At 46.9% G+C, this 17,218-nt stretch overlaps 1 protein-coding gene across 3 annotated transcripts in view; it reads left to right on the top strand.

The window, feature by feature from the left end:
• Positions 1-17,218, top strand: part of LOC132392814 (collagen alpha-1(XVIII) chain-like) — a 269,811-nt gene that overhangs the window by 65,966 nt on the left and 186,627 nt on the right. Inside the window, exon 1 of one of the 3 annotated variants that reach the window (XM_059967217.1) lies at positions 14,787-14,844. The exons of the other annotated variants lie outside the window; for them this stretch is intronic. Coding sequence (XP_059823200.1) covers positions 14,802-14,844 — 43 coding nt within the window. The 5' untranslated portion in view covers positions 14,787-14,801. Of the gene's footprint in view, positions 1-14,786; positions 14,845-17,218 lie in introns of those variants that run through there. 3 annotated transcript variants of the gene reach the window in all.

Below are 17,218 nucleotides of genomic sequence, written 5' to 3'. Positions count from 1 at the left end.
GTTGTCACTTTGGTGATAAAAAGCAAGAACCATTTGGCGAACAGCCAGCTCCCATTAACATCTAAGTGACATCTGCCAAGTTAATCTCTGTAAGTGCAGCAATGAGCAGAGTCTAAGAGGCATTTAAACAGGCAGAGAGTGAAGAGATATTCTCAGACTGCAATTTAAATTGGCATCATGGTAGGCTAGGCTGAAGGCCTATTTCTGTGCTTGACTGTCCAATATTCTAAGTGGCCAAGGGATAATTGTTGATCAGGTCATTGGGAATAAACCCTAATTATTTTGTAGAAATAGTGCATTGGGAATTTTTGTAAGACCACTTAGAGTCTGATTTAACAATCTTTGCTTCTTAAGTTAAGATGGGGGATTGGAGAGATTTTAGGTCTGTTTTCCCTAGAGCAGAGGGGATTGAGATGCAGAAATCTATGAGGAGTATTGATAAATTAGATTGCAGGAAATCTCTCCCCATATCAGCAGAAGATAAAACTTGACTGAGAGATTTGGATTAAGAAGTCAGAGGTTCAGAGGGGATCTGATAGGAACTTTTATCACCTCGGGAGTTGTGAGTACCTGCCTAGAGAGCAGTGGAAGCAGAGTCACTGACAGCTTTAAGAAGTACACTGATGACTAGTTGAATAGCCTTGGCATAAAAGGCTACAGGCCAAGTGGTGGAAGATAGGATTAATATGGATGGGTACTCACTGGTCAGAATGGAGATTGTGGGTTGAATGTCCTATTTCTGTGCTCTGTGTCTCTGTGACTCTATGATTCATGTGAAAATTGTATCTCCTGCAGTTTAGCACTCCCTCGGGGAGATAGAGGGAGGCTAGATGTTTGTCCTCATTAGTCTTGTAGGTACAAAATGGGACCAGCTGCACCAGGCCATGCTCACAGTCCCACCCATAACTCCGGTCCATTACAGCTTGCTGCCCTAAATACTGGGCAGGGGCCGCAACGGGAATTCTAACCTGACCGGTCGTGACATTGTTTCCCCTCCATCTCTCTGGCACAATGTTCATCAAGAGCCCTTGTTTTTTTGAAGGCCACGGCGAGCAAGAGAGCAAACAGAAGGAAAAGAATTCCAAGCTTCCCGGGCTTGCGAGCCCAGGCGAGCCTCTGCAGTGAACAGTTCGGTATCAATTGGCCTTGTGGGCTGGGCTGAAGCTGCATTAGTCCAGGAAAATTCTACTGCTGCACATTTTACAAATAACTACACTTTTTTTCTTTTTGAGGAATTAAATCCTCCCTTTCAGTGGAAGGCAGACTTATTTCTGAGTGATATTTTTCATCATTTGATCTTTACTTGCCCTTTTGCAAGAGCTTGTTTGACAAGGGCAGCACGTCCAAACTGACAGCAGCCTTTGTAGAATTCAGGCTCAATGCTGACAGTTTATATATTTCTCATGAGTTGGAGAAGGCCATATTATGGCCCGGAACCCTCAAGATGATCATTTGAATGGAGACAGCCCTTGGGGGAAATAAAAGACTGTGAATGTTATTCATTTGCACAAAAGGAACAGAGGCAAAAAAATGCCTTGTATTTGTATTGTGGTTTTCAGGAAATAAAGAGTTTTGCAGTCAATTAAAAGTTGTTTTGAAGTGTAGTAGGCCTCTGTTAGTCTCCATAGACCATGGATTTGCGCCTTGGAAGATGGTCTTTATGGAAGACCGGCAGTTGCCCTAGCTGCAAGTCTCCCCTCTCCACGCCACCAATGTTGTCCAAGGGAAGGACAGTAGGACCCATACAGCTTGGCACCAGTGTCATCGCAGAGCAATGTGTGGTTAAGTGCCTTGCTCAAGGACACACACACAGCCTAGGCTGAGGCTTGAACTAGCGCCCTTCAGATCACTGGACAAACGCCTTAACCATTTGGCCACGCACCAACACAAATGAGAGGTGCTCCAAATCATCTTGGGATGCAACTTTCCTGTGTCTTCTGAAATTCCTCCCTAAACATCGGCTATTGCTGTCTGCTGTCATCTCTACTAGGGACCCCTTCCAATCCAGAATTGCCATTTTCCTAGTGGGCTCAACCACAATCTGCTCCAAAAATCCATTTCTAGGCATTCTGCAAATTCCCTCTCTTGGGATCTAGTTTCCAATCAGAGTTTCCCAATCTGCCTGCACGTTGAAATCCTCCATGATATTCCCTTTTTGCAAGCCTTTCCTATCTCCCGGTGTAATTTGTGGTCCACATCCTGGCCTGTATATAACTCCCCTCAGAGTCTGTTTACCTCACTTCACCCCCTCTGATTACCTTACCGTCCTTTCAATACAATGTGGATGTTAAGCTCCCATCTATCATCTTTTATCAGTTATGACTCAGGGATGCCCAGATGTACCTGCCAACCTCCAGCTGCACCACAACATCACACACTTTATTCTGAATACTGAATGCATTCAGCTATAACACCTTCAGTCCAGTACTCATCACCCTTCTGATTTTTATATTTTTAACTCATTCCACTGACTGCAATATTGTCCCAACATCTGCCTGTTCTTCCTCACTGCATCCAGTAGCACTCCAACTGCCCCTTCCTTAGTCCTGACACTCCAATTCCCAACCACCTGCCAAATTAATTTCAGTCCTCCCCCATAGCTCTCGCTAACATGCCGGCAAGAGTATTGGTCCCACTTGGGTTCAGGTGTAACCTGTCCTTTTTGTACAGGTCGTACCTTCCCTAGAACAGATTTCAATAATCCAGAAATCTGTACCCCTGTCCCCTGCAGCAATTCTTCAGCTATTCACCCACCAAGTCATCCTATTCTTACCCTCACTGGCAGAAATCCAGAGATTACTCCCCTGCAGGTCCTGCTTTTCAGGCAACTGCCTAACTTCCTATATTCTCTCTTCAGGACCCCCCCCCCCCCCCACCTCCCGTTTGTTACCTGCGTCGTTGGTACTAATATGTACCTCGGCTTCCAGCAGTTCACCCTCCCCCTTTAGTAAGCTGCGGACCCAATCCGAGACATCCCTGCCCCCGGCACCTTGGGCACAACGTACAATCTGTATACTCTTTCACGCCCACAAAATATGCTTTCCGCTCCTCTAATCATGGAATCCCCCATCACTGCTGCACTCCCCCCCTCCCCCCATTTGCTTCTGAGCCACAGAGCCGGGGGTGCCCCTCCGGGATTCGGATGAGTTTTCATTCCTGCTGACCGAGAGCCTCCGTCAGTGTTGGAGGAATCATAGCAATTTGGCTGGTTTGTGCTCTTTTGCATAGCTGTTGTGCTGCCATGGCAACTGGTGTTGTTTGGGCTGGAATGGACTGCGGCATTGTGAAAGCACAATGGTTGAGTAAGCAGTTGGCCTGGACTGAAGGCATAGACCCCAACTTGCTTTGAAAAAGCACTGGGGGAAAAGAGACAAATGTCTAAGTGGATTTTAACTGTACGTTTGGTATGCTGCTCCTAAATAAGTGTGGAGTGATGGCAAATCTGTCTTTTTACGGAGGTTTCAGGGAGGACTGGAGTAGTTTTCAACCACACTGAAATCTTTTACTGATAGTGGAATCTGACTTGTCTAATCCTGCATTTTTTGCAGGACTGCCAGTTGTATTTAACAGTGTGATAATGGATTAGGGTGGGGGAGACGTTGTCCTAAGTAATGCTCCCCACTCCCACTACAATTCCACAACTCCTGTCAGAGTGCCAAGCAAACCCAGTGGATTTTGAACTTTTAAATCATGCTGTTGGCCCTGTTAAAGTCGGTACCTGCTTCTAAGACATGGCATTATGATGGAGAACATTCTGGACTTGACGTCTGACAGAGGAGAATCGCCCCATGTGGCATTCCGACAGCTGAGCTTCTGGGCGGATTGGCAGGGCTGTAAAACCAGGGTTAGGACAGAAAGAAAACATTTTACTCATTGCAAAACCAGTGAGAGCCCTTTGAAGAGTAGGAGTTGGGAAGTAAGTTGAGCAAGTTCCCTCAGTGGTGTAGATGGGACAAGGGGAAAAATGTCATTGGATGATGGATATGTGTAACTGAGGACTCTGGGTGATTCTTCCTTTCTCTTCAAAGTTAACAAGGTGGTCTAGTTTCTGCCAAAAGGCTGGATAGTAGATCCTTGATTTCCGGATCCCATGAAAGCAGCTTCAGTGCAGGTGAAAGCCAGGAACGTGCATTCACCTCCCTGAAGCAGAACCAGAAGCCACAGCTACTGATTGAGTCGATGATTTTCTACTGTTGCAAGGCATTCTTCAGGTCAAGATGGTGCCTAGATTTACCACTCCTTCGATCGACGTCTTCTGGATAGATCATGAAATTATATATTTCACTGTGGCGACCCACTTTCTGCGCAGGCAAACCGGCTCACAAATAGCCAGCGCGCGGGGGGAGACTTTGGTAATGCACCTCTGACGTCATTTCCGTCCAGAGAGGGCGGGCGCTAGGGGTTAAATGCCAGTGCCGCAAAGTTTAAATAAACTAGTCTTGAAATGACTTACTGACTGCGTGTCGTTGTCTCCAGCTCTGTATGTAGTACATCACTACGTCACTTCTTTTGTGTCTTTCACGTTTGTTTTTTCATCTTGAGCGTGATTCTGGAGCTGTTGGAGCCTGTGGTTTGCAGTTTGGAGATGGTTTGGGTGTTCCACCACCCTGCAGTTTCCGAGGGGGTTCCGGGAGGCAGAGGCAGCGTGCAGGAACCTCGTGCAGAGAAGGTTGTGAATCGGTGTTCGATTCCATTTCACCGATTAAAGCTTCCATTGTTTGCTGATTAAAGCAATGAGGGAGATTGAAATGCTGGCTGCCTTTTTCATCACTGGTGAGATTGCTGTACTACAGAGAAAGGAGACTGTTTTTATCACTGGTAAGATTGCTTAGCTACGGAGAGGAAAGACTGCCTTTTATCAATAGGGCATCGCTCTGCATGGAGAGAGGAGACTGACTTTTTATCACTGGTGGGTTGTCCTCCTGCTTCAGAGAGGGAGAATGTTGCCCAGGTTTTCTGTGTTTTGGATGTGGACTTGGACTGTGGACTTTTTTTTCTGTCTTATGATTTCTTTGTATTCTGTTTTTTTGCCCAATTTTTTTCATTTTTTTGTGGGGGGGGGATTTAGGCGTCAATGTGCTTGTTCCGTTTTTGTTTTTTTTTACAGCGAGGAGAGATTTGGGACTTAATGATCATGCTGTGCGACCCGCTTCATAGCGCACTCGAAACGACTCACAAATAGCCAGCGCGCCAGCATAAAGGCCAGTCCCAAAAGGCGCCAGGTCTGCTTCACCAACAAAGGGAAAAGCTCGCGTGGAACTGTGAATACGTGCCCCCAACAGCATCCGCGCCCGGAGAGGGTGGGATCAGGGAGGCTTTAAAGTGAGGCCATGAAGTTCGAATAAAATCTTCTTTAACTGCAGTTTACCGACTCCGTGTTGTTATTTCAGCTCTGCTTGTAGCACACCGCTACAATTGGTGACCCCGACGGTCCAAATGATATTTGGACCGGAGATGAACGACGCCGCATCTGTTCATGCGGTTTTGTTGAAACTGCCGGGTTTCTGGATGCTGCAACCTCACCTATGGTTCCAGCAAGCAGAAGCCCAATTCCACATTCGGCAGATAACCTCAGAGGACACACGTTACTACTACGTGGTGAGCTCCCTCGACCAGGAGACAGCAGCCCAGGTTGAGGAGTTCGTACAGTCTCCCCCGGCGGACGGCAAGTACACGGAATTCAAAGCCCTGCTCATAAAGACTTTCGGACTCTCCGGCGCGAATGGGCTGCCCCTTTACTGCACCTGGATGGCTTGGGCAACAGACCTCCATCGGCTTTAATGAATGAGATGTTGTCTCTGGCCGGAGGACACAAGCCCTCCCTCATGTTTGAGCAGGCAATCCTGGAGCAGATGCCTGAGGACATATGCCTGCTGCTGTCCGACGTGGATTTCAGCGACCCCCGGAAGGTGGCAGCCCGGGCGGACTTGCTGTGGGACGCCAAGAAGGTGAGTGGGGCGTCCGTCGCACAGATCACCAGGCCACACTCCCAGCAGCAAACCAGACCAGGCCCGGCCACTGAGCCTGCTAACCCCAGAGGCAGGGGTAAGGAGCCCAACGAACAATGGTGCTTTATGTGGCGACCCACTTCCTAGCACACTCGAACCGACTCACAAATAGCCAGCGCGCCAGCATAAAGGCCAGTCCCAAAAAGGCGCCAGGTCTGCTTCACCAACAAAGGGAAAAGCTTGCGCGGGACTGTGAGTATGTGCCCCCTACAGCATCCGCGCCCAGGGAGGGCGGGATCAGGGAGGCTTTAAAGCGAGGCCGCGAAGTTCGAATAAAATCTTCTTTAACTGCAGTTTACCGACTCCGTGTCATTATTTCAGCGCTGCGTGTAGCACACTGCTACAGTGCTGCCTTTCTTTCTGGGTTTTGTGGCTATCTGGAGAAGAAGAATTTCAGAGTTGCATACTTTGATAATAAATGAACCTTTGAATGATGGGGTGATTTAAGTTCACGGTAATTTACAAAGTATGTACATGTCACCATATACTTGCTTGAAATTCATTTTCTTGCAGCCAGTGTAGAAAAAAGAAATACAATAGAATCAGTGAAAAACTATACACCCAGACTGACAAGCAAGCAGTGTGCAAAAGACAAATTGTGTATAGACAAAAAAATGCAAGCAACAGCCAAATAAATAAATAATTTAAGTGATCAAACAATAGATAATAGTGAGGGCATGAATTGTAGAGTCCTTGAAAGTGAGTTCATGGGTTGTGTTCAGTGATCAGTTGAGGTGAGTGACGTTATCTACATTGGTACAAGCATCTGATCATTGAAGGGTAATAACAGTTTCTGAACCTGGTGGTTCGGGGCCCAAGGCACCAGTATCTCCTTCCCAATTTCAGTAGCGAGAAGAGAGCGTGGCCTGAATGGTGGGGGTCCTTGATGATGGATGCTGCTTTCTTGTGACAGCAATCTTTGTGGATGTAGATATGCAGGTTAATTTCAGATTGTGTATGATAACAGCCTTGTGGGCAGGCTTGAATGTTTTAGTGTTAGCATGATGCAGTTGTTTTTGCTTGCTGGATTCTCCCCTCTATCTGTTCTCGGAGAGCAATGGGTGCCTTTTTATTCGGTGTGCCTTAAAGATGTGGAGTTTCGTTGGGTTTCTCTTTTGAGCTGGGTCAGCGTCTAACTCGCTCGATTAGTTCCTCATGCTCCCAATTGAATGGCATCTATCTTGAGAATGGAAACATTGTGAATGAATCCAATGCTCTGCGTTAATGGACATTCTGTGCCGCTCCCCCAGAATTCATTAGGCTGTTTGCTTGGCTAGAATGTTTTTGTGTTCAGTAATAAAGACTTGGCTTGTAATTACTTCAGAAGGCAGAATGCAGAAGCAAGCCATTCAGCCCAGAAGTTCCATGTATCAAGCAATCCTGCCTCTCTCCAGCTCACTCATATGGCAGCTCCTTCCACTCGTGTTTCCTGCACCAAGTTCACCAGCTTCCCCTTCAATGCATCTGTGCTTTTTACCTCTGCTTCTCTCGGGTAGCACACTTTATTCAACGGCTAGGTGCAACCTTGCAGACATTTTCAGATTCATTAGCGACGGCAGAGAATGAGAGAATTTCCAGTGAACCTTTGGGTGTTGATTACATAAGATTCGGAGTGGTAGGGAGATTCAGTGTGGAAACAGGCCCAAGTCTGCACCAGCCATCAACTCCCCATGTTTACATTAATTCTTCCCTAATTTATCTTCATTCCACCCCTCTGCCAACCATTGCCATCAATTATCACCAGATTTTGCCACTCGCCTGCACACTTGCGGCATATACAGCAGGCGGTTAATCGCCCAACCTGCGAGTGCTTGCGGAAAACGAAATTGACTGCAAGGAGAGCATCGCAGCTCCACACAGACGGCACCCGGGATCAGGTCTGAAGCTGCGATGCAGTAGCTCTCCCAGCTGTGCCACTGTGGTACCCCAGCTGCACCATCCCCCGTCTCTACAGAGCACAGACCCTGGTGCTGCTGATCAGTGGCTTTACGAGCAAAGCCAGTTGATCACACAGGCTGAGTTCATCTGCCCATTGTCTGGGGGTGGGGGTTCCAATTTCACTTGCAAGCACCAGTGGACGAGGTTTCATTGTTGTCACACATGAAACGCAGCAACAATATCCACAGAGGCTCCCATAATCCTCAATTTCTCCATTTTCCTGTGATTTCTCCCCCCTCCCATTCCTTCCTCCTTTTTCTATTCCCCACTCTGGCTTACCCCTTCTCACCTGCTCATCACCTCCCTCTGGTACATTAATCGGTCGCTGTAAGTGATTGTGTATGTGAGGGGTAAAGGGTAGGCTCTGGGAGGAGTTGTTGAGAATGCAGGGGAATAAAATAGGATTAGTAAAGATCACTGTAAAAATGTGCATATGAACGTCGGTGTGAACTTGGCCTGCTTCTGAGTCTTGTGGCTCTGGATGGTGCCATTGGATCTTGTAAGTCTGGCTGATTGTATAGATCCAGTAAAGAACATACTCCGCGGAGAGGGGAATTGACAATACGCCTGACCAACGTCACTGAAAGTCATGTTATTTGTTCTTTGTGGGATCTTGCTGGACGTTCCTTCGGATTGCGGCTTGCCTGACATCTCCTCCTTTAAGCTAGGATTCTGGGGAATTACTGGGTTAATGGGCAACTCCAGTAAGGATCCCCCCCCCCCCCAATTTACCCTCCACTGTGGAACAAAGCAGTCAAACTGGACGGGCAAATGAGGATTTAATTATGAAGCATAACAGAAAGCTGTCTTCAACTCCATTTACTTTACTGGTAGTTGTAACATGTGATTGGAAAGCCTTGATGATTCAGAAATTTGGCTCATTAGCGTAAGAAATGCTCAGAGTATGCTCACTCCTTTATGATGGGATAAAGTCTGTTCCGTCTCCGAACAGTGCCATTTTGTTCCCTTTGATTGAAGGTTGCAAATAGGATTATCCACTCAATCTTCCCAAATTGGTTTAACTTTGAACTCGTGAACAGCCAGAGTCCAGAACAATGCTACAATGCAGATGAATTGTGTCATTTCTGTTTGTGTATGCATTCCTGTGCATGCGTACTGTGTGTGTGTGTGTGTGTGTCTGTGAGAGTCTGCACACTTGTGTGTGTCACACCAAGTCCTGCATGCACAGATAAACCTGGTGGTTTTATCTGTGTACTGCATGAGTAACTGTTCACACGTGTGTTCACATGTGTCTGTGCATGTGTGTATACCCTCAAGGGTAGCAGGTAATTGTCAGTAAAGGGGGAGAGTGTGTCCAACTTCCTTCTCACCATTATGAGAAATTTTCAGAGTGGAAGGCTACAATTTTTGTGCAGTGTGGTATGCCCTCGAGCTGATCCGATGTCACTTCCAGGCGGTCTGGCACTTCCTTGTCCTGTCACAGTTCAGTAAGTTGGCCAGTTGTGCTAGTGGTTCTGCTAGTGGTTCCTTGTGAATTAAATGGGTAGTAGAGGTCGTCACTGGGAGGTTGACACCAGGAGCCATCACACTCCTGCAGTTGTATTCCCCTTTAAAATATCTAACTGGTGACTTAAACAGTTCATATATTAAAAATTCTCATCTCTCCTGGCTTTTGCCTCCAGATCTCTGCTTATTGGCCTGCAGGGATGCGGGGAAATGGGTCCTTCTTATTTATTCCATGATCTTGTGTAACTCCTATGAAATTACCTTCTGTCATATCAGGAGTAAAGAAAACGCTGTCTCAGGTCTCCAGGATGGGATCAGCCCTAAGCCTCTCTCTTGGGTCCTTATTTATTTATCTATCTATTTATTTATTTACATATTTATTTATTTATTATTATGTTTTCTCTCTCTGCTAGATTATGTATTGCATTGAACTGCTGCTGCTAAGTTAACAAATTTCACATCACATGCCGGTGACAATAAACCTGATTCTGATTCCCTTTCCTCCAAAAGCTCAGACTCCCACAGTTGCTGCTGACATCCAGCCAGTTCTTTATGGGCACCAAGTTCTCTGCTGTTGAACTGTCTCCTTCTTCACCGATCAAACCAAACAAGAGATTTTGCAGATGCCGGAAATCCAGAGCAACACACACAAAATGCTGGACAAACACAGCTGGTCAGACAGCATCTATGGAGAGGAACAAACAGGTTCGGGCCGAGACTCTTCAAGGAAGGGTTCTGATGAAGAGTCGTGGCTTGAAGTGTTGACTGTTAGTTCCCTTCCAAAAAACTGTATGGTTTTTGTTTGATGACCACTATTTCCCTGCCGCCTCCTTTGTAGACGTAGACGTGCTTCTCTTTTCTCTAACCTTTCTGAAATTGCAGCATTTAACTAGGTAAATTTAATTAGTAGATGGGCCCACTTGCTGGAGTTCGTTCAGACATTACTAATGGGCTACCCTGTTCAGCAGCTTCATCAGCAACGGTCCTTCCATTATGAGGCCACCACGCTGATTCTGAGACTCCAGTTGTCTACCTGATCTGTTATGTGAAACCTCCAACCCTTGTCGCTCCTACAACCTTTAATAGCTCACCCAGCAAAACGTACAGTAAAGTGAGTGCCTGCCAGTCTTGACCTTGGGTGCCATCTGTGTGAAGTTCACATGTTCTCTTTGTAACTGCATGCATTTCCTGCGAATCGCTAAAGAAAGGCCAATAGGTTAATTGGCCACTGCAGATTACCTCTAGTGAGTAGATGAGTGGAAGACTGTGAGACTATTGATGGAGGACGAAGTGAATAAAGTGGGATTAGTGTAAGGTAAGTGTAAATGGGCGGTTAATGGTCAGTGCAGATTCAGAGGACCAAAGGACTGGATTTGTGCTCTACCTCTCTATGATCACATATCTTACTCATTGTAAGATTTGTTTCCTTGGGTTAAGATGATCCTCGGGATAAAGATACTGATGGATGTTGGAAGGTGACTGTCTTGGTACGGAATGAATGGAATTTTAATTCTCGGAGGGAGGAACTCAGTTGAAACAATGGCTGGTTTTGTTCCGATGCACAAATTCTCTCAAACACCTGGAATCTCAGGTGGTCGGCACCTTCACATGTCGACCTTGGAGCTCAGCATTCGTGCCTGGGTGCACCCTGGCACAGTGTGTTACCTGTTTGTTTTTGTCAGTCGGCTGCATCCCCTGAACTAATAACACTTCGGACTACTAATTCTATTTCAGGCTTGAGATTTTCAATATTTTGTTTATTGTCCTGTTGTTTTAGAGGAGTTTTTATATTTGTATCTGTGATTGGCAAAATCTGGTGTCGCAGGTCATTAGAATTCATTCAAGAAGCATCAATTTTCTGTATAAGAAGAAAGGGAAGGAAGGAAGTGGGAGCGGGGTAGGCTGTTCGGCCCCTCAAGCCTGCTCTAGCATATGAATATGATCATGGCTGATCTACCTCGGACCTCAGATTGTCTGATGCACCTGTTCCACATGGCCTTCAATTTCCCAATCTTACGAGAAGTTACCTACCACACTGTACAATGAAATCAAGATCAATAATAAATGTTAGAGTAGTTCAAGCATTGATGACTTCTTTGGCAGATCTTTGCTTTCAAAGGTTCAAAGGTCCAATTTAATGTCAGAGAAATGTATACAATGTACATCCTGAAATGCTTTTTCTTCGCAAAACATCCACGAAAACAGAGAAGGGCCCCAAAGAATGAACGACAGTTAAACATGAGAACCTCAAGGTCCTCCCCAGTTGCCCCCTCCTGCACATAAGCGGCAGCAAGCAACGATCCCCCCTCCAGCAAAAACAGCGCATCGTTACTGTCACCGAGCCCAAGCGTGTGCTAAGCAATAGCAAAGACATAGACCAAAGTTACCCCAAAGGCTTTGCATTTCATCCGAATTCGACAAACGACAGGTTCTCTCCCTAATAAGGGAGAGGGAGGTGCGTTTCCCCCCCCCCCCATTTTCACAGCGAGTGGGAGACATAACAACAACCCTCTGGTTTACGACGTTACAAGTCCATTTTGTTGATTTTTTCTTTTGTGTAATTTCAAGCAACTTCTTCTGTCATTACCCATGTTTTTCCTCTATTGTAGTTCATCGCTGTCACACGGCATTGCATGGTGGTCTAGTTGGGAAGGTAGAAAGCCACACGGAGCATTCGGAAAGTAACAGTGTAAATTCTGCTCAGTTATCGATGTCGTGGGCCTTTAGTAATGGGAAGATATTATGAATTAGTTTCCTGATGTACCTTGAGGGTTTACTTTTGTTTTATGGGTTAAATACAAAAATAAAATCAAACTTGGAATTATACACAGTTTCAGAAAATGAACAACACAGGCGATCTTCTGTGCTAGTGTCTGTGCTCTTTTTAACCTAAACTGAGCCAGGGTATCCCAGTCCATGTATTAACCATTTCAGCCATCCAGTGTGGCAGCAATCTCCACATCCTCACCAAGCTGGGTAAAAGTTTTCCTGACCTCATTTTGTCGCCTTCATATAACCTCTCAGTTTAAGAGAATGTGTGGAGGTCTCTCGTTCTTTCCATCTTTGTCTCTGTCTGTTGCAATCTCTCTCTCGTTCTACCTCTTTCTCACTCTCCTTCCCATGGCTCTTTCTATTTCTTTCTGTCTGTTTCTGCCTCCTTGTCCCTGTCTGGGAATGAAGGGGGCCAGATGTGGGAGCTGAAGCATCAAATTGTACACATGCCTTGGTGTGTCCCTGGTACAGAGGTCGGCGAGGTGTTGAGAGCTTTCTGGGGATGATGCATTCCTGAAATTTTCTGCATAATTTTTTTGAGGATCTTCAACACTGGGAGGTTGAGTGAACTCCTGCAAATGATGAGAAGCAGGTTCCACCTCCCAGTTACTCCACAGCGACCATTATCCACGCCCAGTAACATCAGCGTTGGCCATAAAGCTCTCCTTTGTTCTCCCTGAATGTTTTGGTGAATTCTTCTGTGCTGAGCCGGGGGTGAGTGGATGCTGAAGTGGCAGTGTTTCTCAATGGTCTTATTTGGCTCTGCTTGAAAGGGGTCTGCCCTTGCATTTGCATCTTGCCCCTGGCATCTAGAGTTGCATTTTTGTGGTGCCTGTCACCTCTGCAGATAAAGGGTGATCTCTTTCTGGGTGCACTTTGCAACCGCTAACATGTCACTGGCACGATGGGAGGTGGTCAAGTGACGCACAACGGATTTCCAGGGCGGGCGCGAGATGAGGGTGGGGTCGGGTGAACCTTGGCCTTGTCGGGGGTGGGAGGAAGAACTTTATTACTTAAGGCTGCAGAACCTCTCCCAGTTTGCCAAAAGCAGTGGCTCACCCCCCAACCCCCACCTCAGAGGACTTGACCGTGGACTTTCTTGACTCTGAGCAGAGCCTACCACTATCAAAGGCAAGGAGCAGATCGAGGTGGAATGTGCTTTGGGGCACGGGGCTTGGCCCCTAATTGGGATTGGATGGAAGGACCCCCAGAGGTGGCACAAAGAGTTAAAAAGTATTTGTCCTTTGTCGGGTGCACAGACAGTGAAAGCTCATGCATTTGTAGGTGGGTGTGTTTCCCCCGAAGGCAGTGACCTTCACTTGATTAGAAATTGTACACTGCTGGATGCTCGCCAGAAACCAAGACTGAGACTGGATTGTCAGATGTTCCGTCCTTTGTACGCAAGCTCTTTTTTCCTTCTGCCTCGCATTTGCTTTTTTTGTTGTGACGAGATTGAACGGTTTACCCTGTCTCATTAATGCAAGCATTCATGGGCCATGGGGGCGCAGTGTGTGTGTGTGGGGGGGGGGGGGGGGCTGGTAGAGTGGTGTTTTCCATTTTGCCGGCAGCAGCTGACTGGAGCTGCGGCAACAGGCGGGGAAGAGCTGTGACCCTTCACCCGGTACAAAACAAGAAACCCCACACTTTTCTGAGGGATTGGATGCAGCCCACCCTGTCTGCCTCCTGAAGGCCTCAAGGTGAAAGAGAAGCCTTAGCATTACATAATCCATTGTGCCGCATTCCTTTTACTGCCATGGATTTGCGCCAAATCCCTACAGGTGGAGCGGTTTATGTGAGATGTTCATGTGTCAGTAGTTTCAGAGGAAAGGCCTGATTTAGATGAGAATTTTTGAAGCTTCAAGGCTTTCTGTAAAACCCTGCTGGTGGGCTGGTTCAGGGCTGATAGGATGGAGGTTTTTAAAAATTTCCTTTACTTGTTTGTTCTTGGACATTACTGTCATTTACTGTCCATTCCTAATTGCTCCTGAAATATCTGAGACTGGTGGTTCTAGAGTCACAGAGGCCAGAATGTGTCATGGCATGGAAACAGGCCATTCTTCCCATCTCATCCATGCTGACCAAATTGCCTGCCTAATTGAGCCCCATTTCCTGTAATTGGCCCATATCCCTCTAAATCTTTCCTATCCATAAACTCCCCAGCTGCCAAAGTGGGATTTAAACTAGTATCCCTCAGGCATTTAGTCCAGTAACTTGATCACTACACTACCAGTTTAGGGAGGGTAATTCCAAAAGCGGACATGGTGACATGAAAAATCAGGTTTGCTGGATCACTTTCCTTAATAGCTATTCCAAGCATAGATCTGAGGTCTGAGGATGCTCTGGCTAGGTGTTGAGATGAGTACCCTTCCTGAAGAGCTTGTGTGGTTCCAACTTGCCTCACACAGTGGATGTTGGAGACTATTTAGCCCATCTGGCTACAGAAAAGTGCAGGGAAGTCAAACTGGAGGTAAAGTCTGGGCTTTCCCTTCCCGTTGTCTTTTTGCTTCACCTCATTTTATACATTCTGTTCTACTTCGGATGTGAGTTACTTCAGTGAAATCAATGCATTCAGAGCGTATCGATTGGAAAGCTCCTGCCAACCTTGAACTTGAGAAGATGCAGAGTGTGAGGTACTCTGCAGCCGTGTCTGTCCCAGAGGGTAAGTTTCAATGTTAAGTCTGTAGCGTAGCACTCTCTCTCTCCACAGCTCTGGTGAGGAAAAAGCAGCTTCCACCATTAAAGAAGTAAAATGCATCAAAATATTTCACAAGACCACAATCGAACAAAATTTTGTTTAACATACGCTGAGCATTTTGATTATATTTTGTTATATATATTACATTTTGGGCTAGAGACAGGAGGTTGGAGGCGTGATCTCTGCGAGTTTGAGAGTCAGGGCCAATGCCTGGAAGCCCAGAGATGGTCTATCCTGCAGTTAGAGGCCTGTGTATGTGAGAGGTGGGATGGTGTGCTAAAGGGGTTTGTTTAGCTCACAGTTCCTTATAGTACCCACACCCCGCACTTCCCGTTTCCACCTCCTACCCAAGATCCACAAACCTGCCTGTCCAGGTAGACCTATTGTCTCAGCTTGCTCCTGCCCCACCGAACTCATTTCTGCATACCTGGACACTGTTTTATTCTCCCCCCCCCCCCCATTCAATCTCTTCCCACCTATGTTTGTGACACTTCTCATGCTTTGAATATTTTCAATGATTTTAAGTTCCCTGGCCCCCACCGCCTTACTTTCACCATGGACGTCCAGTCCCTATATACCTCCATCCCCCACCCGGAAGGTCTCAAAGCTCTTCGCTTCTTTTTGGATTCCAGACCTAACCAGTTCTCCTCTACCACCACTCTCCTCCGTCTAGCAGAATTAGTTCTTACTCTCAATAATTTCTCCTTTGGCTCCTCCCACTTCCTCCAAACCAAGGGTATAGCCATGGGCATCCACATGGGTCCCAGTTATGCCTGCCTTTTTGTTGGCTTTGTGGAACAGTCCATGTTCCAAGTCTATATGGGTATCTGTCCCCCATTTTTCCTTCGCTACATCGATGACTGCATTGGCGCTGCCTCCTGCATGCATGCTGAGCTCGTTGATTTCATTAACTTTGCCTCCAACTTTCACCCTGCCCTCAAATTTACCTGGTCCATTTCCGACACCTCCCTCCCCTTTCTTGATCTTTCTGTCTCCATCTCTGGAGATGGCTTATCTACTGATATCTACTATAAGCCTACAGACTCTCACAGCTACCTGGACTATTCCTCTTCTCACCCTGTCTCTTGCAAAAATGCTATCCCCTTCTCACAATTCCTCTGTCTTCACCGCATCTGCTCTCAGAATGAGGCTTTTCATTCTAGGATGAAGGAGATGTCTTCCTTTTTTAAACAAAGGGGCTTCCCTTCTTCCACCATCAACTCTGCTCTCAAGCGCATCTCTCCCATTTCCCGCACATCTGCCCTCACCCCATCCACCCGCCACCCCACTAGGGGTAGGGTTCCCCTTGTCCTCACCTACCACCCCAGCAGCCTCCAGGTCCAACGTATAATTCTCCATAACTTCTGCCACCTCCAACGGGATCCCACTACCAAACACATTTTTCCCTCCCCCCCCTCTGCTTTTCGCAGGGATCGCTCCCTACGCAACTCCCTTGTCCACTCGTCCCCCCATCCTTTCCCACCGATCTCCCTCCTGGCACTTATCCTTGTAAGCAGAACAAATGCTACACCTGCTCTTACACTTCCTCCCTCACCACCATTCAGGGCCCCAGACAGTCCTTCCAGGTGAGGCGACACTTCACCTGTGAGTCAGCTGGTGTGGTATACTGCATCCGATGCTCCCGGTGTGGTCTTTTATATATTGGTGAGACCTGACACTGACTGGGAGACCATTTCGCTGATCACCTACGCTCTGTCCGCCAGAGAAAGCAGGATCTCCCAGTGGCCACACATTTTAATTCCACGTCCCATTCCCATTCTGATATGTCAATCAAGATGAAGCCACACTCAGGTTGGAGGAACAACACCTTATATACCGGCTGGGTAGCCTCCAAACTGATGGCATGAACATTGACTTCTCTAACTTCCGTTTATGCCCCTCCTCCCCTTCCTACCCCATCCCTGACATATTTAGTTGTTTGTTTTTTTTCTCTCTGCCCATCACACTGCCTGTTCTCCATCTCCCTCTGGTGCTCCCCCCCCCCCTTTCTTTCTCCCTAGGCCTCCCGTCCCATGATCCTCACCCTTCTCCAGCTCTGTATCACTTTCGCCAATCACCTTTCCAGCTCTCAGCTTCATCCCACCCCCTCTAGTCTTCTATCATTTCGCATTTCCCCCTCCCCCACTACTTTCAAATCTCTTACTATCTCTCCTTTCAGTTAGTCCTGATGAAGGGTCTCGGCCCAAAACGTCGACAGCGCTTCTCCCTATAGATGCTGCCAGGCCTGCTGTGTTCTACCAGCATTTTGTGTGTGTTGTTGTTTGAATTTCCAGCATCTGCAGATTTCCTTGGGTTTGTTTAGCTGTTGTTTCCTTGT

Source organism: Hypanus sabinus, chromosome 4, assembly GCF_030144855.1.
Source record: "Hypanus sabinus isolate sHypSab1 chromosome 4, sHypSab1.hap1, whole genome shotgun sequence".
Taxonomy (NCBI): domain Eukaryota; kingdom Metazoa; phylum Chordata; class Chondrichthyes; order Myliobatiformes; family Dasyatidae; genus Hypanus; species Hypanus sabinus.
The sequence above is the reverse complement of the archived record's forward strand: the minus strand, read 5'-3'. Positions and strand labels throughout refer to the sequence as shown.